Raw genomic sequence first — 22533 nt, forward strand, 5'->3', positions numbered from 1 at the left:
CCTCATCATCTTATACGCCCCTATCAGGTCACCTCTCATCCTTCATTGCTCCAAGGAGAAAAAGTCAAGTTCACTCAACCTATTCTCATAGAGTATGCCCTCCAATTCAGGCAACATCCTTGTAAATCTCCTCTGCACTCTCTCTATAGGGTCCATATCCTTTCCATAGTGGGGTGACCAGAACTGAACACAGTACTCCAATTGGGGTCTGATCAAGGTCTTATATAGCTGTAACATTACCTCACGGATCTTGAACTCAATCCCATGATTGATGAATGCCAACACACCATACACCTTCTCAACAACAATGTCAACCTGTGCAACAGCTTTGAGTGTCCTATGGACACAGAACTCAAGATCTCTCAGATCCTCGATACTGCCAAGTCCTACCATTAATATTATATTCTGTCTTAGAAATTGATCTAGCAATATAAACCACTTCACAGTTATCTGGGGTGAAGTCTATCTGCCACTTTTCAGCCCAGTTCTGCATCCTATCGATTTCCTGCTGTAACCTCTGACAACCCTCCAGACTATCAACAACATCCCGAACCTTTGTGTCATCAGCAAACTTACTAACCCATCCTACTACTTCTTCAACCAGATCATTTATAAAAATCACAAAGAGGAGGTGTCCCAGAACAAATCCCTGCGGAACACCACCGATCACCAACCTACATCAAGATTTCAAAGGTTCAAAGATCCAATTTAATGACAAAGAAATATATACAATATACATCCTGAAATGCTTTTTCTTTGTGAACATCTATGAAAACAGAGAAGTGCCCTAAAGAATGAACGACAGTCAAACGTAAGAACCCCAAAGCCCCACGCCCCAGCTCCCCTCCCTCCTGCGCGTAAGCCACAGCGAGCAACAATCCCCCCTCCCCCAAGCATTGGCACCACCACCAAGCACTCTAGATGGTACTTGAGCTATGCCTAGCCACACAGTCATGTGTATATAGAGAGCAGAGCAGTGGGCTAAGCACACATCCCTGAGGTGCACCAGTGTTGATCATCAACGAGGAGGAGATGTTATCACCAATCCGCACAAACTGTAGTCTTCCGGTTTGGAAGTCAAGGATCCAATTGCAGAGGGAGGTACAGAGGCCCAGGTTCTGCAACTTTTCAATCAGGATTGTGGGAATGATGGTATTAAATGCTGAGCTATAGTCGATGAACAGCATCCTGACGTAGGTGTTTGTGTTGTCCAAGTGGTCTAAACCCGTGTGGAGAACCAATGAGATTGTGTCTGCATTGACCTATTGTGGTGATAGGCAAATTGCAATTGGTCTAGGTCCTTGCTGAGGCAGGAGTTCAGTCTGGTTATAACCAACCTCTCAAAGCATTTCGTCACTATCGATGTGAGTGCTACCGGGTGATAGTCATTAGGGCAGCCCACAGTGTTCTTCTTAGGCATTGGTACAATTGTTACCTTTTTGGGAACTTCTGCCCGTGGCGGTGAGAGGTTGAAAATGTCCTTGAATACTCCCGCTAGTTGGTTGGCACAGGTTTTCAGAGCCCTACCAGGTACTCCATCAGGACCTTCTGCCTTTCGAGGGTTCACTCTCTTTAAAGACAGTCTAACATCGGCCTCTGAGACGGAGATCACAGGGTCGTCAGGTGCAGCAGGGATCTTCACAGCTGTAGTTGTGTTCTCCCTTTCAAAGTGGGCATAGAAGGTGTTGAGTTTATCTGATACTGAAGCATCGCTGCCATTCATTGGGTTTTGCTTTGTAGAGTTGCCGTGCATCTAATATCACCTCCAACCTCATTTGAAATTGTCTATTCGCCATTGAAATAGCCCTCTGCAAATCATACCTGGATTTCTGGCACAGGCCTGGGTTGCCAGACTTGAATGCCACAGATCTAGCCTTCAGTAGATGACGTACCTCCTGGTTTATCCACGGCTTTTAGATTGGGAATGTACAGTAAGTCTTTGTAGGCACACACTCATCCACACAGGTTTTAATGAAGTCGGTAACAACTGCAGCATACTCATCCAGGTTCAAAGATGAATCCCTGAATACAGTCCAGTCCACTGATTCAAAGCAGTCCTGTAGGCGCTCCTGTGCTTCCCTTGTTCATACCTTCTTGGTCCTCACTGCTGGTGCTGGAGCCTTCAGTCTCTGCCTATACTCAGGTGGTAGAAGTACAGCCAGGTGATTAGTCCCAAAGTGAGGGCATGGAATAGCACGGTAGGCATTCTTGATGGTGGTGTAGCAATGGTCCAGTGTGTTGCTTCCTCTGGTATTGCAAGTGATCTGTTGATGGTAGTTGCTTAGTGATTTTTTCAGACTGGCCTTGTTAAAATCTTCCAAAAAGATGGTAAAGGCATTAGGGTGCGCTGTTTCGTGCATGTTGATCCCATTACTCAAATCATCTAAAGCCTGCTTGACATTGGCCTGAGGTGGAATGTAAACTGCTACCAAAATGACCCTGGAGAACTCCCGTGGTAGATAAAAAGGACGACACTTTACTGCTGGATATTCCAGGTCTGGTGAGTGGAATTGGGACAGCACTGATATATTTGTGCACCAAGAAGAGTTGATCATGAGGCATAGTCCTCCACCTCTGTTTTGAAAGACTCTATAGATCTATCCTGATGGTGTATAGTAAACCCGTCAATCTGAATCACTGCATCCAGTATGGAAAGAGTTAACCAGGATTCTGTGAAACAAAGGACACGCATGGTCCTAATGTCCCTCTGATTCAGCACTCTGGCTCTGAGATCATTGGTTTTATTCACCAGAGACTGCACGTTCGCCAGGAAGATAGTACAGGGAGTTTAAAACCCCTTTTCCTTAAACGCACTTGTAACCCTGATCTACACCTGCGCTTCCTCCGAGGTGTCCTCCATGGGCACTTCCAGCCACAAACGGTATTGTTTCCGTCAGTTTTTAAGCAATGATAGTTTGTTTAAACGCATTAAGACATCTTTGTTGGCTGTACTTGGAAGCAGTTGTGCTTTTTAGCTATAACAGGCTGAAATGGGAATATTTAATCGTATCCATTGAGAGTACTGCTGCTACTCGAGTCGTGCCTATGTGTATCCCCTTTAAAGCTCCTTCTTCTTTCCTTAAATCGATTTTATGCCCTCTTAATTTTGATACCCCTATCGTAAGAAGAAAGATTCTGATCATCTCATAATCTTTTAGGCTTCTAATAGGTCACCCATCAGTCACCTTCACTCCAGGAAAAACTAGCCCAGCTTATCCAATCTCTCCCTATAACTAAAATCCTTCATTCCAGGTAACATCCTGGTGAATCTCCTCTTCACTCTCCAGCACATTCACATTTTCCTATGGTGAACCATGGCAGTCCAGGTAGTAAGGAAACTTGTGTATTGCTCTTTAGACAGGGAGTTCCAGGATTTAAGGTCAATAATAGTGAAATAATGGCAATATATTTGCCAAGTCAGGAAAGTTTGTAATTTGAAGGGTAACTTAGAAGGGCTTTCATGTGCCTTTGCATTTCCTGTGCTCACTTTCTGAAGTACTGGATTGGAAGGTGCAGCCAGGGAAACCCGGATGAGTTATCACCATACATCTTGTAGATTCTGTGAGCTGCAGCAGGAAATGCTAATGTTACAGGGAGGGCATACTCTGTGTGGTTAATCAATACATTTTTGTCCTAAGCACCATTTTGAGCTTTTTGAATATTTTGAATATTGATGAAGTTGCATTATGTGGACAACTGAGGAGCAACACTACTCACTTTTGATGGCTTTATGAAAACAAAGGCTCGTTCAGTTCAATAATCCAGGCCTAGAAATCCCATCATGCAATCTAATTTCATTTTTGAGAACTGAAGCATCGTCTCTGGAATTGGAAACGGTAGTTTGCATTGAGGTTTTTGACAGTTCTGTACATAACTTCCAAAACAGGTTGACAATGTATTGTTACTATAAAAACAATACGTTTCCTTGAAAAGGGATCTAGTACTTTCCCAGCATTATGATGAATAAATACTTCACGGGTTTCCATCCAGGTACAGGTATCAATTTTAACTGACGTTTTGATGAAGATGGCAGTGTTTGTTGTCAGTGAAAAATTTATATCTGTCCCAGCTGGAAGCCTGCAAAGAGTTTATTCGTCAATATGTTTCATTACTTAAAACGTAAACTTAATAATCATTGTGTTCTTGTGAGTTCCCAGAATGCTGTTCAGTATTATTTGAATATCTATAAATGTTTACCCTCAGTGTTTATACATTCAACCATTTCTGGCATAAGTTATCCATTTCTATTTAACACTCCAAGTTTGTGAGTGAGACAATAATGAGCTTCTCTTATTGTGCAAGTTCGCTGTTAGTGGAGAGTCAGGAGATGGGCTATCACAATGTTTGATTTGGCATCTCTGGCTCTAATGTCAATAAGACTTTTGCTTTGTTCACTTTGGAAGTGCATTGAGATCCCCCCAAAGGAAACACTTTCCTCACCACATCATTCAGTGTAATTGAAATGCCAGAGGTTATTGGGGCAAATTTATCAAAATTCCTGCCAGTAATTTTAGATTTTTCTTCATGGATGAAAATACAGATGAGAACACAATATTTTTCACGTAAAGGCTGATGGAGATGCACAACTAGATGGTCAGTGTATTGACAGGTTTGCCTCACTGAATGTCAGAAATAGCAAAGGATGCAAAATTTATCGTTAAGCTCACACGGGTTTTTTTTTGTGGACCTTTTCAACCAGAATTCCATTGTGGAGAATGCAGACACTTCATTATTGGGTAACAATCCCATCATAAAGCATTTCCTGGTTTGTTTGACAGTGGTTATAAAGGAACCAAGTCTTGCTGCCTCTACTAAGTTTTCCATTATCCAGCTGGAGCTCTGACTCAGCCACATCTAGGTAATTTACAACTCTTTAAAACCAATATACCATTGGGGAGCAGCTTGATGATTTCATTGAGCAGAGAAGTGCCAATTGTAAGTATATTATAGTTCTCAGTGGATAAAGGAATTGTGCCCATGAGTGCTTCCAATCCTACATGGGCAAAAGGAGGATGCACACTTGCAGTTAGTTTTTCTCCTATGTGGGCAAGGAATGTGGGAGCATCACCACGCAAGATTCCCTCCATATTGCAGATAATCCTCTCTTGGTAATATATTGCCATTCTTTCTTCATACCTCCATACCCAACAAAATCAAGTGAGTATCTTCCCCAAATGTACTCTAGTGGTTTAAGAAGGAGGTTCACTCCCACTTTCGTAAAGGCAATGGAGGATAACAACTTTTCAAAACAATTAATGCAGAAGATGTGCCCCAAACCCCTTCACCAACTTACCCCATCCTGTCCTTACACCTTTTTTTCATGATCAGAGTCCCATTATGAATACAAAGAGCTGATGCTGAGGAAAGAACTGTAGGGGTACAATACCTGTGATGTAAGCTGGGGGGGGAGTGGTTCTACAGGTTGGATCAAATCTAGTTAAAATGGTAGTAGAGAATCTGTGTGCCAACAAGCTGTTGGATTACAAAATCCTGACAGTTTGCCAAGTTCGGACCATTGATGTCCATCCTTGCTCTGTTAAAAATACAAGTCAAGATGTTCCTAATGCTAAGTGTGCAAAGGAGGACCATACAACTAGTAATACTGAAGACATATGAGATATTGATGCATTTATTTGCACCACAAATTATGGATAAAATCTATTGTGAAGATATTGTAAAAGTTCTGATGAGACAATTCAACCTAGCACCTCCAAAGATTTTTGATAGTTCAAGTTTATTGCATTTCAACTATAAACAAGTACACCGCCAAATGAGACAACATTCCTCCAGACCAAGATGCACAATACAGCACATATGACTCACACACAAAACACATGAAGAAGTATTACCACAAATAAATGAATAAATAATAAGGTGCATATACGATACAAGTTAAAAAGTAAACAAGTATAACATTACTGGCACTTCATGCATGATGAGACTTGGGTGGTGGTAGGGAATTCAGTAGTTTTATATCCTGGGATTTGAAACTGTACCCCATCCTAACAGTTCTTATCCTAATGTTATGATACATCCTGCCTGATGTTAGGGGATTAAAGGGTTTGTTAGATAGATGGAGGGATCACTGACAATGGGTAAAGGTCCTGCATACACAGTGACCCTGATAATTATCTCTCATGAGTGGAAGAGAGACCCCAATGATTGATGCTGCTGTGCTTTCTTGACCAAGGAGATAGTGTTGAAGAACCAGTTGAAATTAGCCATTACGTGCACTCCCAGAAACTTGATGCTCCTAACTCTGTCCATGGAGGAACCATGTATGTGTAGTGAGGAGTGGTTAGCCTGCACCTTCCTAAAGTCCACAATCATCTCATTGATCTTGTCCACATCGAGACCTAAGTTGTTGTACTTGCACCATTCTATCAGCCGCATAATCACCTCTCTGTACATCGTCTTGTCTTTGTCAGTGTTGTGTCATCAGTGAACTAGATGATTGGGTTTGAAATGGATCTGGCAATGCAGTCATGCATCAGCAGTGTGGACAGCAGCAGACTGAGCACACGGCATTGGGGAGTGCCAATGCTGGTTAGCATGTGTAACCAGGGCCAAGTTCAAGTTAAATTTTATTATCTTAGACATATATACTCAGGGCTTATATTCCACAAAAATTTGCTTTTTGCAGCGGGAACACAGTCCATTACAAATATGACAGAATTTAATGTAACCTTAAATTAACATCAATTATAAGTAACTTACTTGGCACAATAAATATAATGACACTAATGTAAATTGAGAGTCTGATTTATATAGTTTGAGGTAGGATTAGGGTTTTCAGATCAGTTCAAGAACCTGATGGCAGTGGGGAAGGAGCTGTTGTTAAGCTGTGAATGTGGGTTTTCAGGCTCCAGTACTTGGCTGAGTTCCCTGCCTCTGGAGCCTCTTGCATTCCTGTGCATTGAAGTTTCCATACCAGACCATGATACAAACAGTCAGAATGCTTCCCATACATCTGTAGTTTTGTCAGAGTCTTCAATGATATGTCAAATCTCCTGAAAGTAGAAACACTGATGCATCTTCTTTATGGTTTTCTCTTTATGATGCACTTTGGATGACTCCTCCAAGATGTTGGCATCCATGAACTAGAAGTTGCTCATCCTTTCCACCACAGAACCTTCATTGAGGACTAGTGCATGTTCAACTTCCTTCCACTCTCTAAAAGCATGGAAACACAGAAGACCTACAACACAATACAGGCCCTTCGGCCCACAATGCTGTGCCAAACATGTACTTACTTTAGAAATTACCTAGGGTTACCCATAGCCCTCTATTTTTCTAAGTTCCATGTACCTGTCCAGGAGTCTCTTAAAAGACCCTATCGTATCCACTTCCACCACTGTTGCCGGCAGCCCATTCCATGCACTCATCACCCTCTGCGTAAAAAAACTTGCCCCTGACAACTCCACCTCTACCTACTTGCAAGCACCGTAAAACTTATGTCCTCTTGTGTTAGCCATTTCAGCCCCGGGACATAGCCTCTGACTATCCACACGATCAATGCCTCAAAATCCACAATCAGTTCATAGAACTTGGAATTCTACAGCACATTACAGGCCCTTCGGCCCATAATGTTAGAACGTAGAACTTAGAAAACCTACGGCACAATATAGGCTCTTCGGCTCACAAAGCTGTGCCGAACATGTCCTGACCTTAGAACGACCTAGGCTTACCCATAGCCTTCTATTTTCCTAAGCTCCATGTACCTATCCAGGAACCTCTTAAAAGATCCTGTCGTTTCCTCCTCCCCCACCGCCGCTGGTGGCCCATCCCACGCACTCACCACCCTCTGCGTAAAAAACTTACCCCTGACATCTCTGTACCTGTATCCAAGCACCTTAAAACTATGCCCTCTTGTACTAGCCATTTCAACCCTGGGAAAAAGCCTCTGACTATCCACACGATCAATGCCTCTCAGCATCTTAAACACCTCTATCAGGTCACTCTCATCCTCCGTCGCTCCAAGGAGAAAAGGCCGAGTTCACTCAACCTATTCTCATAAGGCATGCTTCCCAATCCAGGCAACATCCTTGTAAATCTCCTCTGCACCCTTTCTATGGTTTCCACCTCCTTCCTGTAGTGAGTTGGCCAGAATTGAGCACAGAATGGTGCCAACCTACTCTAGAAACTGCCTAAAATTTCCCTAGCGCATAGCCCTCTATTTTCCGAAGCTCCATGTACCTATCTCAGAGTCTCTTAAAATACCCTATTGTATCTGCCTCCACCACCATCGCTGACAGTGCATTCCACACTTTTCAGAGACTCCAGCACATCCTCTTTCTTAACGTCTATATGCTCAAGCATTTCAGTCCGCTGTAAGTTCCTTGGTTTTGCTGATCTTGTTATGACATCACCCATCCAGCTAACCTTTCTCACTCCTGTACACCTCCTATTACCATCTGTAGTTCTGCCAACAACAGTGGTATCATTGGCAAATTTATTGATGGTGTTAGAGCTATGATTAACCACACAGTTGTAGAAACAGAGAGGGTCTAGCAGAGGGCAAAGCACACAGCCGTGAGGTTTTCAATCTGAATAGATTGTGGTGTCACAGTGGGAAGTTAAGGATCTGATTAAAGAATACTTCATTATGATAGGTTTTGTGGGGATGATGGTACAGAACATCGAGCTAATGAACAACAGCCTGACATACCTGTTCCTGTTGTGTAGGTGAATATAGAGCCAACCAGATAATGTATGTCTAAAATGGAAATAGAGAAATTGAACTGGATCCAGGTTCATACTGAGACAGAAGATGAATTGAGCCATAAACAACCTTTGATAATGCTTCATTATGATGGGTGTAAGCACTACCAGATGGTAGAGGTTGCGACAGGTCTTCCAGCTCTTCTTTGTCATTGAGACAAAAAATGTCTTCTTGAAGTAGATGGGAACATCAGACTGCAGAAGCAAAAGGCTGAAGATGTCCCTGAACAGTTCGTCAGCACTGGGTTTTAGCTCCCAACCAGGAACAACGTCTTGGCCTGACATCTTGCAAGGGTTTGTGCTCCTGAAGAGCATTCTGATATCATTTTCCGAGACAAAGTTCACAGGGTCATTGTGTGTTTATTTATTGATTTAGCAATGCAGCGTGGAGTAGCCGCTAACTGCCACGCTACTGTGGTGCCCATCAGGGTATGTCATTATTCTCCCTCTCAGAGTGTACAGAAAAGGCATTAAGCTCATCAAGGCATTTATTATAAACACAAGAACATCTACAGATGCTGGAAATCCAAAACAACACACACACAAAGTGCTGGAGGAACTCAGCAGGTTAGGCAGCATCTATGAAAATAGTCAATGTTTTGGGACTGGAAAGGAAAGAGGAAGACAGAATAAAAATGTAGGGGGAGGGAAAGGAGGATAGATAGAAGGTGATAGGTAAAGTCAGGTGGGTAGGAAAGGAAAAGGGCTGGAGATGATAGGAGAGGAGAGTGGACCATAGGAGAAAGGGAAGGAGGAGGTACACCAGGGGCAGGTGAGAGGAGGTAAGATACCAGAGTGGAGAATAGAAAAAGAGAGGAGGGGGAGGGATTTTTTTTGCCAGAAGGCGAAATTGGTATTCATGCCATCAAGTTGGAAGCTATCTAGACGGAATAAGGTGTTCTTCCACCACCCTGAGGGTGGCCTCATAGTGCCACAAGAAGAGGCCATAGACCAACATAAGATCATAACATATAGGAGCAGAATTAGGCCATTTGGCCCATCAAGTCTGCTCTGCTATTTCATCATGCCTGATCCAGTTTTCCTCTCAGCCACAGTCTCCTGCCATCTCCCCTTATCCCTTCATTCCCTGACCAATCAAGAATCTACCAACCTGTGCCTTAAACATACATAAAGACTTGGTCTCCATAGCTGCCTGTGGCAAAGAATTCCACAGATTCACCAATCTCTGGCTAAAGAGATTCCTCCTCATCTCCATTCTAAAAGGACATCTCTCTATTCTGAGGCTGTGTCAGAACGAAAATGGGAATGGGAATTAAAATGTTTGTCCACCAGGTACTCTTAGAAGTTTAAGGAGATTTGGCTTGTCATTGAAGACTCTGATGAACTTCAATAGATATAGGGAAAGCTTTCTGAATTGTTGTATCATGGCCGGTATGGAAATTTCAATACACAGGAGTGTAAGAGGCTACAGAGAGTAATGGTAAGTGCTGCAGTGGTTCACAAATATTACATATTAACACAGGAAATACACACAAAATGCTGGAGGAACTCAGCAGTCCTGCTGAAGGGTCTCAGCCCAAAACATCGACTGTACTTTTTCCATAGATGCTGCCTGGCCTGCTGAGTTCCTCCAGCATTTTGTGTGTGTTTCTTGGATTTTCAGCATCTGCAGATTTTCTATTGTTTGTGATGGTTTTAAATATTAACACATTTAGATCAGGGTTACAAATGATGTTTCGAAAATGTATTAACACAATATATTACAATTACCAGGGATTATCATACTAGGAATAGATGTCGTGGCAATTTTGTTTATAGTTTTAAGTGCCTAATTTGGAAACTAGAACAAGAGCAGGTTTATTTTTAATTACATTTATAATTGTTGATTACAAGTATATCTCCTTGCAAATAATTAGTAAATTTTTCATGTATTTAAGCAGTTAATTGGCAGAAGAAATTATGCTGTGTATGTAGTAGCTGGGAAGGGATTGTTAACTTTTTTCAAAGGGAAAGCAGTGCTGAAGTGTGTGCGTGCGTGCATGCGTGTGTAATTTTTGTACTGTTGCTTGAGCATCAATTGACAACAATAAATGAGGTTAGGTAGCTCTATCCCTATTTTTTGACCTGCTACGCAGCAATACATATAGATGTTGGCATTAACTCAAATAAGCACTGTAAATTTTGCAATCTGTTTAAGCAGTCTGCAGTGAACTTCGGAGTGAGCTTGAGGGGTCTGTGGATAAGTGCAGCCTGTCCTTTAAATTGAGAATAAAGGGCCCACCACTGATGGGACTTGTGGATCTGAGTAACCCTGCATATTACCACACAATCCGATCACAAGGCATTCAAGCCATACTGACGTGGCATGGTGTATTTCTAGCTGTGCTGTAGTTGTTTTACAAAGGTAGCAGAATGTGCCCAAAAGCTCTGGTTTATCTTAGTAAGGGAGGAAATGACTGCTAACTTCATTAGCTGCGTGTCTGATACAAGCCAAACATCAGATGCCAAGGTGAATTGTACACAGAAGTGCCGGGGCCAATTGCCCAATAGGTGTAATTTCACATGGAAATCCATGTAATTTGCACTTTCAGAACACATGTTAATTGATCCAGTTCCTATGTTTAATTGTCATCACTCTAGTCTAGTTCTTCTCTCTCACTTTGCCAGCTATTTACAATTCATTCATTTATCCCCCGCTCTCCTTCCTCTGGAACCTCTTGTCCAGCTTCCTCAGCAATGCCATATTTGAAATAATATCCTCAACTCACAACTGTTTATTATGCTGCATCTGAACTGCCTCGATTTTTATTTCTCCTACTTTGACTGATGTGCTCTGTTTATCTTCTCCTAATGCAAACAACCTTAAGGCACCTTACTGCAAACGATGAACGTTACTGACACGTAGGTTATTTCTGCTGCTGTTAAATGAAATCTTGTTATCTCGGTAAAGTTAATCAGTGTGGTTGCAAGCAAAAAGATGAAAATAATGATCCAGGTAAGGTTTCTGTTTAGTGTTGCCTACATCAGAAAATGCTTTTTCTAACAGTTTACATATTTCCCAACATGCAATGTCTTCTTCCACTCCAATAAGAGTAATTGAGAACAGCAGCGTGTGTTGGTCTTAATCATTCGGCAGTTACACCAGTCAGGTCCTCAGAGAAAAGAAAATTCCCTCCCTGCCTGCAGAAACTGAAGTGGTGATAAATAATAAGCTAAAAGATGATTTCCATAACCAGCAAGAAACCTGATAGCCTGTAGGAGGCGGTTATGTTGCCAGTGCATGTCTGCAGGACTGCCAGTAAATCACATTTTCAAAAACATTCTTTCCAGTGGAAACAAATTTTAAGGAAGCATGGTCCCTAAAGCACTTTATTGATAGAAGACAGTGAATTGTTTCTGTTCTTTTTGCATTAGATACGAGTGGGCAAATCTCATAGCGGAAAAAGTTGAAACTATCGAAGATATGCATAACAGATTGAAAACCAGTGTTCAGTCAATGCAACTCCTGCACCAACAGGTAAAAGTACATGGAAAGATCCAATTTTAATACAATAATTGATTAAATGCTGAATAAATATTGTTTGATTGCACTAAGTCTTAAGGAATTGCACTTTGTGAAGACAAACTGGGGTAGGACTTGCACAGTCGATGGTAGGGCAATGAAGACTGTGGTAGAACGAAGGGATCTGGGAATACAGACCCATAATTCCTTGAAAGTAGTGTCACAGGTAGATAAGGTTGTAAAGAGAGCTTTAGGCACATTTGCCTTCTTAAATTAAAGTGTGGGCCGAATGGCCTTATTCTGCTCCAGATCTTCTGGACTGTGGTCTTATTGCGCATAGGAATTGGGACATGGTATTGAAGTTGTAATAAGATGTTGGTGAGGCCTAATTTTGAACATTGTGTCCAGCTCTGGTCATCTACCATAGGAAAGTTATCAATGAGGTTAAAAGTGTGCAGAGAAAATTTACAAGGATTTTGCGAGGCTTTGAGGACCTGAGTTATAGGAAAAGATTGAATAGGTTTGGACTTTATTCCCTAGAAAGTAGAAGACTGAGGGGAAATTTGACAGAGGAATACAAAATAGAATGAGTGAATGTGATCAGGCTTGAGGTTAGTTGAGACTAGAACTAGAGGTTATGGAACAAAGGTGAAAGGTGAAATGTTTAAGGGAAACATGAGGGGGAGCTTCTTCACTCAGAGGGTGATGAGAATGTGGGATGAGCTGCCAGTGGAAGTGGTGAATGCAGGTTCGATTTCAACTTGTAAGACAAATTTGGATGGATACATGGTGGGAGGGGTATGAAGAGCAATGGTCCTGATGCAGGTCGATGGGGCTAGGCAGATTAATAGTTCAGCATGGACTAGATGGGCCAAAGGTCCTATTTCTGTGCAGTAGTGTTCGATGACTCTATATTGTTTCACAGTTCTTTACAGGAAACCATGATGCTGTAGTACATTTTATGACTCTATGAATGAAGAGTGTTTGTTCTTAGGACTTAATATTCTGATTAACAGAGGACTGACTAAATAGATTTGCGGTAATACATTAAGAGGAATAGATAGAGTCGATAGCCAGCGCCTCTTCCCCAAGGCACCACTGCTCAATACAAGAGGACATGGCTTTAAGGTAAGGGGTGGGAAGTTCAAGGGGGATATTAGAGGAAGGTTTTTACTCAAACAGTGGTTGGTGTGTGGAATGCACTGCCTGAGTCAGTGGTGGAGGCAGATACACTAGTGAAATTTAAGAGACTACTAGACAGGTATATGGAGGAATTTAAGGTGGGGGGTTATATGGGAGGCAGGGTTTGAGGGTCGGCACAACATTGTGGGCCGAAGGGCCTGTACTGTGTTGTACTGTTCTATATAACGATGACCACTTACCTTGTATAAACCTGAATGAACTAGGCTGTAATCAGTTTATATCACACAAACACCTAAACTTGTAAATGTCCATCTAATTGATACATTTGAAAGTATTTGTTTATCTGTCTGTCATGTGCAGATGCAATAAGATTATGAAAAGAGGTTTCATAAAGTAGAATCCACTAATTGGTCTAAGATAGTTTTCTGGAAGGTTAGTTGGAAGGACATTTGTTTGCAGATTGTTTATCTGCTGTTCTTAACTGGAACAGATGCATAAGTCTTGTGAGATCATATCTTTTTGTATAAAAGCATTCATAGAGCACAGAAACAGCATAATTATATTTGCCAAAAGGCCACAAAATAGATCAAATCAAATCCTTCCAAATAATCCATGATAGCTTTTATGTACATCTGTATAACTCAACATCTCGTCCTAAAGATGGTTTGGGGTTGATGTATAATACAGCCTTTGTTAATTGCAGAGGTTGCACATGCAGACCACTTCAGAAATTAAATTCCATTGACTTTAATCTGCATCCAAGGAGCAGATGTGGTGACCGTTCTTCCCTAGCAACCCTTCCCCTCACCTTGATATTAAACTTCCTGTCTACCATAAAAAAGGACCATTAGATAAAAATTGCCCACATGATATAAAGTGTAATTTTTAAACAAGGTCTAAACAATCTATCACTTGTACAATTCCTGCCCCATTTCACCATGAGAACAAATCTCCAAGCAGTAGTAAAAATGGAAGAGGAATCTGTTAACACTTCTTAATGGATTTGCTGTCCATTCACTTTTCTATCTCTCCCGTCAACCTAATCCAGAGAGCAAAATATAGCTTTAATTTTTTATTGCAGTATTGAAAATGTGTACTTCACACTGGTGACCCATTTGTCCAGAACTCCAATAATCATGCACAGAGTGGTGAATGACTGTCCCAGCTCTGAAAAAATATGAACACTGTCAATGGTGTAAAGCATTGGTGAAAATGTTGCTTTAAAGTGTTATATAATTTACAAAAATTATGAAACCACGAATTTCAAAATTGCGGTTTTTCAAGAGTTAAGGTTTATATAAAATGTTTATCTGAGTCCAAAGTTCTTCACTGAGATCAGTATTGGCAATAATTTTGTTTTCTTCTTTATAGTTAAAAGAAATATCAGTAAAAATTTTACAACTAAAATGCTTTTTTATCCTCCTAATTTTAAATGCTCTTTCATATGATCCAATTGTATTGCTTATAATTCTGTCAGAGACTTAGGTTTACATTTAAGTTATTTTCTATTAATTCGGCATATCTGATTTTTGTCTTAAGGTAACAGAATTAGCCTAAGAGAGTTAATACTGCAGCATAGGAAGAAGTCATTAGACTGTTTTGGGAATAAGAAGTGAAAGAGACAAGTTGTAAAAGATTCACACTATAGGCCACCTCAGTAATTATCTGACATCTGCAGATGGAGTCAGTTCTTAATCAAAAGAATGAATCATTACAGATATTGATTCCAACTAAGTTGTTTCAAATAATGAGGCCAGTCAAGTCAGTACAAATTCAGGAGGAAATTTTTGCAAATTTGACTGCAGAATCTTAGCTTAAATAATACTAAATTACCTAATTTTACATCATTGTTATAATTAAAACAATATAAGGACGGTGTTAGAAAATTTGGACTATATTCACAGATGAATATGTATAACATTAGGTTTACTATTAAAATATTTAGATGGCTTTTTGAAATCTTTATAAATTGAAATTATTCTTGTAATATTGAGGAAATTATAGAATTCAACAACTATCTTGAAATTCATTTCAACCATAATTCCATATTCTATAAACTGTGATGTTTCTCAGTGATACGTTTTTATTTTTGAAGAAAAGGGCAGAGTCATGTTTTTTTTAAGAATAAGCCTTACCCCAACCATTCTAAATTACATCTGTATGTAATTCAAAATCTGAAGCATAATGAAAAATAATTTCCTACTCTAGTCTTATTCCTTGTATGCAGGAATGCTTTAATAAATTGTACAACATCTTTTGCCTATTTTAAGATTTAAAGCATCTGTGTGTATGGAATGTAAGTCAATTGTTCAGTAAAGTAAGTTCTCAGGTTAAAAAAAACTATCAAAGCACAATGCTGCAACTTAGAGTACCTAAGATTTCCTTCCCTTAAAGACAAATGTAAAGGCAACTTGAAGAGAGGCCTTTACGTGTTTACAGTCTCACATTATCAGCACCCTTCCCATTAAGATGTACCTTAATATTAGCATCCTCCATTTTTCCAAATGCTAATTCCCTGCACCAGTTTGTGCACCTTTTATTCCAAAAATTTAAAAATCAGACAAATAAGGGAATGACTGATTTATTCTTTTAATATACCTTACATTTCCAAAAGAATTTAAAAACCCACATCTTTGCATAGCATTTATTCATTGTGTCCAAATGTATTTTACTATTACAAAATTTATGGTTTCCTGATAAAGAAAAATGCAAGAAATAAAGGAGGAAATCTGTTGTTAGTGCTTGTGGATGGGAAGGTCGAGAAAGCATGTGCGTCTTTAATTCGAATGGAAACAAGTTTCAGGTATAGCAATTAAGCAAGGAGACAGAGAAAGAAATATTGCAGAAAGAACAAAAAGAATCTCTGATAAGGTAAAACAGATAACATTAAGTGGTAAAAGCTATGGAATTGTAAGTCTGAAGGGTGTGGTAATAGGTTTCTGATTCCATTCATTGAGTCCATGAAGGCATAAAAAAGCAATAGCAAGATCATTGATATGTAGTGTTCTCCAAAATTAATGGGATGGTGTAATGATCTAAGTTCATTGTTGAGTGAAGGGTGCTGTTTCTCTTATGTGTGGTGAACTTCAATAGACTGATGTCAGTGACTTAGGGCAGAGTGCCTTTAGCTTGGTGTTTCACAGAGGAAGACCGTAACAGAGATTTAACGTATAGCATTAACCCAACGTGTGAAGCTTTTCCTCTGAGTCTGCGATATGGGCAACAATTATTACTGAAAGAAGTACAAGTAAATTGTTTCACCTGGCAGGAAGGTTTGAAATGATGGGCAATGGGAAGACAGAAAGTAAAATGACATCTCCTATTGTTGCAGGAGTAAGTGTCAGAGCATGTGGGTGGTAAATGGGTGGTCCACTCACAATGTCAAGGGGGAGAAAATATGTTTGGTGGTTTTGTGTTGTTAAAGGCAGAGGATAATCTATTGAATATGAGCATAAATAGGAGCAAAAAACGGCTATATTCTTACTTGGTCATCCTCTACCATTTGGTAAGGTCATGTCCAATTTAAACTTTGGTCTCAAGGTTTTCCTGTCTGATCCAATTACCCTGGGATCAAAGTTCGAAGTAAATTTTATTCTCAGAGTACAAATAGGTCACTGCATACAACCCTGAAATTAATTTTCCTGTGAACATACTCAGTAAATCTATAGAATAATAACAATAACATGATCAATGGAAGATCAAGTAGCGTACAGAAGATAACAAACTCTGCAAATGCAAATATAAATAAATTGCTAGAGATAACAATAACATGAAATAACAAGATAAAGAGTCCTTAAAGTGAGATCATTAGTTATGGGAACATCTCAATTGATGGGCAAACGAGTGTAGTTATCATCTTTTGTTCAAGAGCCTGATGGTAACTGTTCTTGAGCCTGGAGATGCAAGCCCTGAAGCTCTTGTCCCTTCTACCTAATGGCAGCAGTGAGAAAAGAGCATGGATGGTGAGGAACGCAGCATCTCTAGGAAGAGGTACATTCGACGTTTCAGGCCGAGGTTCTTCGTCAGGACTAACTGAAAGAAGAGCTAGTAAGAGATTTGAAAGTGTGAGGGGGAGGGGGAGATCCAAAATGACAGGAGAAGACAGGAGGGGGAGGGATGGAGCCAAGAGCTGGAGAGTTGATTGGCAAAAGGGATATGAGAGAATCATGGGTGATATACTGCGTTCGGATCCCGATGTGGCCTTCTATATATTGGCGAGACCCAACGCAGACTACTAGACAGGTATATGGAGGAATTTAAGGTGGGGGGTTATATATGGGAGGCAGGGTTTGAGGGTCGGCACAACATTGTGGGCCAAAGGGCTTGTACTGTGCTGTACTATTCTATGTTCTATGTTTGATGTTCAGACTGGGAGATTGTTTCGCTGAACACCTATGCTCTGTCCACCAGAGAAAGCAGAATCTCCCAGTGACCACACATTTTAATTCCATATCCCATTCCCATTCTGATACGTCTATCCACGGCCTCCTCCACTGTAAAGATGAAGCCACACTCAGGTTGGAGGAACAACACCTTATATTCCGTCTGGGTAGCCTCCAACCTGATGGCATGAACATTGACTTCTCTAACTTCCGCTAATGCCCCACCTCCCCCTCGTACCCCATCCTTTATTTATTTCTATACACACAATCTTTTTCTCTCTCTCGTTTTTCTCCCTCTGTCCCTCTCACTATACCCCTTGCCCATCCTCTGGGTTCCCCCCCCCCTTTTCTTTCTCCCTAGGCCTCCTGTCCCATGATCCTCTCATATCCCTTTTGCCAATCACCTGTCCAGCTCTTGGCTCCATCCCTCCCCCTCCTGTCTTCTCCTTTCATTTTGGATCTCCCCCTCCCCCTCCCACTTTCAAATCTCTTACTAGCTCTTCTTTCAGTTAGTCCTGACGAAGGGTCTCGGCCCAAAACGTTGACTGTACCTCTTCCTAGAGATGCTGCCTGGCCTGCTGCATTCACCAGCAACTTTGATGTGTGTGGCTTGAATTTCCAGCATCTGCAGATTTCCTCGTGTTTATGGATGGTGAGGATCTCTGATGATGGATGCTGTTTTCCTCGACAGTGTTTCATGTAGATGTGTGCAATGGTTGGGAGGGCTTTACCCATGATGTACTAGGCCAAATCCACTACCTTCCGTAGGGTTTTCCATTCAAAGGTATTGGTGTTTCCATACCAGGCTGTGATGCAGATAGTCACTACACTCTCCACTGATGCTGTTATTGAGAAATCTAACTATTAAAGCCTTGAAATAAAAAATAACAAGGTGACTTGACATACAAAGAATTCCAAAAATCCAGAGCCACAGAAGAAAAGAATTTCTCATCAGGTGACAATAGTGACCACTAATCTTACGACAATGGTCCCTACCTCTAGATTCTACCTATCAAGAAAAGCATTATCAGAGCAATGATGCTGTGAAACTCTCACAGAATCACTCAAGCTTCAGAGAAATCACGTATCATTCTTCTAAACTCCACTTATTATAGTCTAATTCTAATCAATCTGTTCTCATGGGGTAATCTTCTCATCCAGGAATTAATTTGCAGAACCTTCACTCTATTATCCAATGTAAACCCATCTTTCTTTAATTAAGAAGAACAAAACTTATGTCATATTCCATGTGCGATCTACTCAAATTAGATAATAAAGTGTTTTGTACTGTATACTCTTTGCAATTAAAGGCTATATAACATACTGATTGGTATTGTACCCACCTGTTAACATAGAAACATAGAAAACATACAGCACAATACAGGCCCTTCAGCCCACAATGTTGTGCCGAACCCATAGCCCTCTATTTTTCAAAGCTCCATGTACCTATCCAGGAGTCTACACTATCCACAACACCACCAACCTTTGTGTCATCAGAAAATTGACTAACCCATCTCTCCACTTCCTCATCCAGGTCATTTATAAAAATCACAAAGAGAGGGGGTCCCAGAACAGATCTCTGAGGCACACCACTGGTCACCATCCTCCATGCAGAATATGACTGGTCTACAACCACTCTTTGCCTTCTGTGGGCAAGCCAGTTCTGGATCCACAAAGCAATGTTCCCTTAGATCCCATGCCTCCTTACTTTCTCAATAAGCCTTGCATGGGCTATCTTATCAAATGCCTTGCTGAAATCCATATACACTACATCTACTGCTCTACCTTCATCAACTCTCTACCCTTCTGCCTCTCCTAATTTCATTCTTAAATTCCTTCCTGCTAGGTTTATAATTTTCTACAACTCTATCATTACCTAGTTTTTTGAATCTTTCATAAGCTTTTCTTTTCTTGACTAGATTTTCAACTGCCTTTGTACACCACAGTTCCTGTACCCCACCATCCTTTCCCTGTCTCATTGGAACGTACCTATGCAGAACGCCATGCAAATATCCCCTGAACATTTGCCACATTTCTGCCGTACATTTCTCTGAGAACATCTGCTTCCAATTTATGCCTCCAAGTTCCTGCCTGATAGCTTCATATTCCCCCTTACTCCAATTAAACACTTTCCTAACTTGTCTATTCCATCCCTCTCTAAAGCTATGGTGATCACTATCTCCAAAATGCTCTCCCACTGAGAGACCTGACACCTGACCAGGTTCATTTTGCAATACCAGATCAAGTACAGCCTCTCCTCTTGTAGGCTGATCTACGTACTGTGTCAGGAAACCTTACGGAACACACCTAACAAACTCCACCCCATCTAAACCCCTTGCTCTAGGGAGATGCCAATCAATATTTCGGAAATTAAAATCTCACACCATAACAACTCTGTTATTATTACACCTTTCCAGAATCTGTCTCCCTATCTGCTCCTCGATGTCCCCATTACTGTTTGGTAGTCTATAAAAACCACCCAGTCAAGTTATTAATTTCTTCCTGTTTCTAACTTCCCCCTCAGAAACTCAGTATGACAATCCCTCCATGACTTCCTCCTTTTCTGCAGCCATGACACTATCTCTGATCAACAGTGCTACACCCCCACCTCTTTTGCCTCCTTCCCTGTCCTTTCTGAAACATCTAAAGCCTGGCACTCTAAGTAACTATTCCTGCCCCTGAGCCATCCTAGTCTCTGTAATAGCCACAATATCATAGCTCCAAGTACTGATCCATGCTCTAAACTCATCCGCTTTGTTCATGATACTCCTTACATTAAAATAGGCACATTTCAAACCATCAGTCAATCTCTATCACCTGCCTCTCACACCGCCTACAAGCTTTCTGTATTTGTGAGCCAACCGCCCCTCCCTACGTCTCTTCAGTTCGGTTTCCGATAACATTGCAGATATCTCTCAACACTAACATTAAATAGCCTCACATCATTTAAGTGTATTTGTCCATTCTTCCAGTGTTGCATTTCCCACATTTTTTCCTATTTGTCATTTTGTTGCCCATTCACTTCAACTGTCTGCACCTTTTTTGCAGGCTCTTCATGTCTTCCTCATCAAAATATTTCACATCTATCTTTATGTCATCAGCAAATGTATAATAAGATTCAAGCCCTTCATCTAGAACAGTAATGTAGGTTATAAATAGCTATATCATTTTGGAAGGTGGCATCATCAGAGCAGATACAAAGCTGATGAGAACGCTATGAGAAGGAAAATGAGTGTAGGAAGTGCCATAGAGAAAGTGAAAGCAAAGTAGCGGGGACCGAGATGATTGTTAGTCTATAGCCTATCACCAGAGACAAGTTAATAAATAGAAGAGGAGACAGAGATGGTCCATGTTTAGTTACTCATTTATTTGGAGGTACAGCATGGAAGAGGCCCTGCTGGCCTAATAAGTCGTGCTACCCAGCAACCCACTTATTTAACCCTAGCCTAATCACAGGACAATTTCCAGTAACTAATTAACCTACTAACCAGTACATTTTTGGACTATGGGAGGAAACTGGAACACCCGGAGCAAACCAGAGTACCCGGGGGAAACCTATGGAGAGAGCATACAAACTCCTTACAGAGGATGCCGGAACTGAGCTCCGAACTCTAACACTCTGAGCTGTAAATAGCATCGTGCTAACCATTACACTACCATGAATATACTTGTTGAAAAAGTGGGTTTATATATGACTTTACTTTAATATAAAGTTAAAAATATCATTTTCATATTTATAAATATATACTTAAACTATATTGTGTTAGTTTCAGAGTAAGCAATGTTTCATCCCATTCTGTGAAATATGTGAATGTATTAACCTCAGATCAAATAATCCTGTTTTCTCCATTTCAATGTTGCCTTGAAAAATGAGCAGAAATAACTAGTGTACATGGTCCCAACTGCTTTGAAAGTTTTCGCAAACTTCCAAGAATATCTGTCCCCAGACACCATCTGCTGGATGTTAAACCTTATTACAATATTTGAATAAAAATGTTCATATGTCAATAAATTGGAATTGTTAGCAGTCAGTTTTTATGTACTCCAAGAGCTGCTAGGGAGGAATTGTGCCATGCAGCAGATAAGATAGAATGCCTGTGCAAATTGGCTGACTTCTTGCAATATGGCATCCGCCCTTGCTTAAGCATGGTTAGTGAACCATCTTTGTTTTAACCGAGAGAAGCAAATGGTGATGCTTAAGCACCACCTGCCAGTGATGAGAAAATAAGGAGAACATGTGTCTTTTTGATCAGGAATGCAGGCTTCTCCACAGTGAAGTTTATATAGTACATCTCAACAATCCTGTACACCAGAAGCAAAAAGGATTCACTGCCCTGAAATTATAGTTGCTTTGTGACTATAACTATTACTCATGAAGGTCAATGCTTGGATTATTACAGTAATTTGTCCATTCCTCTGCAATCCGAAATCAAAGTGACTAGGTCATTACATGGGCTATCTGTTGATGCTGTTTCTTATACACTGCATGTGGACAATAAAACATGCCGAATGCAGTCACGATCTGGTGCTGGGTAGTGATACACCATCTGTACAAACCACTGAGAACATTGCATTCAGTTTTTAATGCTGCCCATCACAAAGGATATATTGACCTATATTTTGGCTAAAGCACCATTTGCCATTAACCAAGGTGCGCGTCCAGTGGCAGTGGGCCCTCCAGCTCCAACTAATGGTGCAATTGTTTGTCCTTATGCCTATGATCGTAAGACACTGCTGGGTATTCAGAACACCACGTGCTCCAGGTCTTCCTCACTACAGTTGTTGGACAGCAGATGAACTCCACAGCATGGGCTTGTTGCGTTC

General features: G+C 40.8%; 1 protein-coding gene across 1 annotated transcript in view; it reads left to right on the forward strand.

Moving 5' to 3' along the window:
- Positions 1-22533, forward strand: part of LOC134349574 (paramyosin) — a 674039-nt gene that overhangs the window by 560537 nt on the left and 90969 nt on the right. Inside the window, exon 24 of the mRNA XM_063054149.1 lies at positions 12097-12199. Coding sequence (XP_062910219.1) covers positions 12097-12199 — 103 coding nt within the window. The remainder of the gene's footprint in view (positions 1-12096; positions 12200-22533) is intronic.

Source organism: Mobula hypostoma, chromosome 1 (assembly GCF_963921235.1).
Source record: "Mobula hypostoma chromosome 1, sMobHyp1.1, whole genome shotgun sequence".
NCBI lineage: Eukaryota > Metazoa > Chordata > Chondrichthyes > Myliobatiformes > Myliobatidae > Mobula > Mobula hypostoma.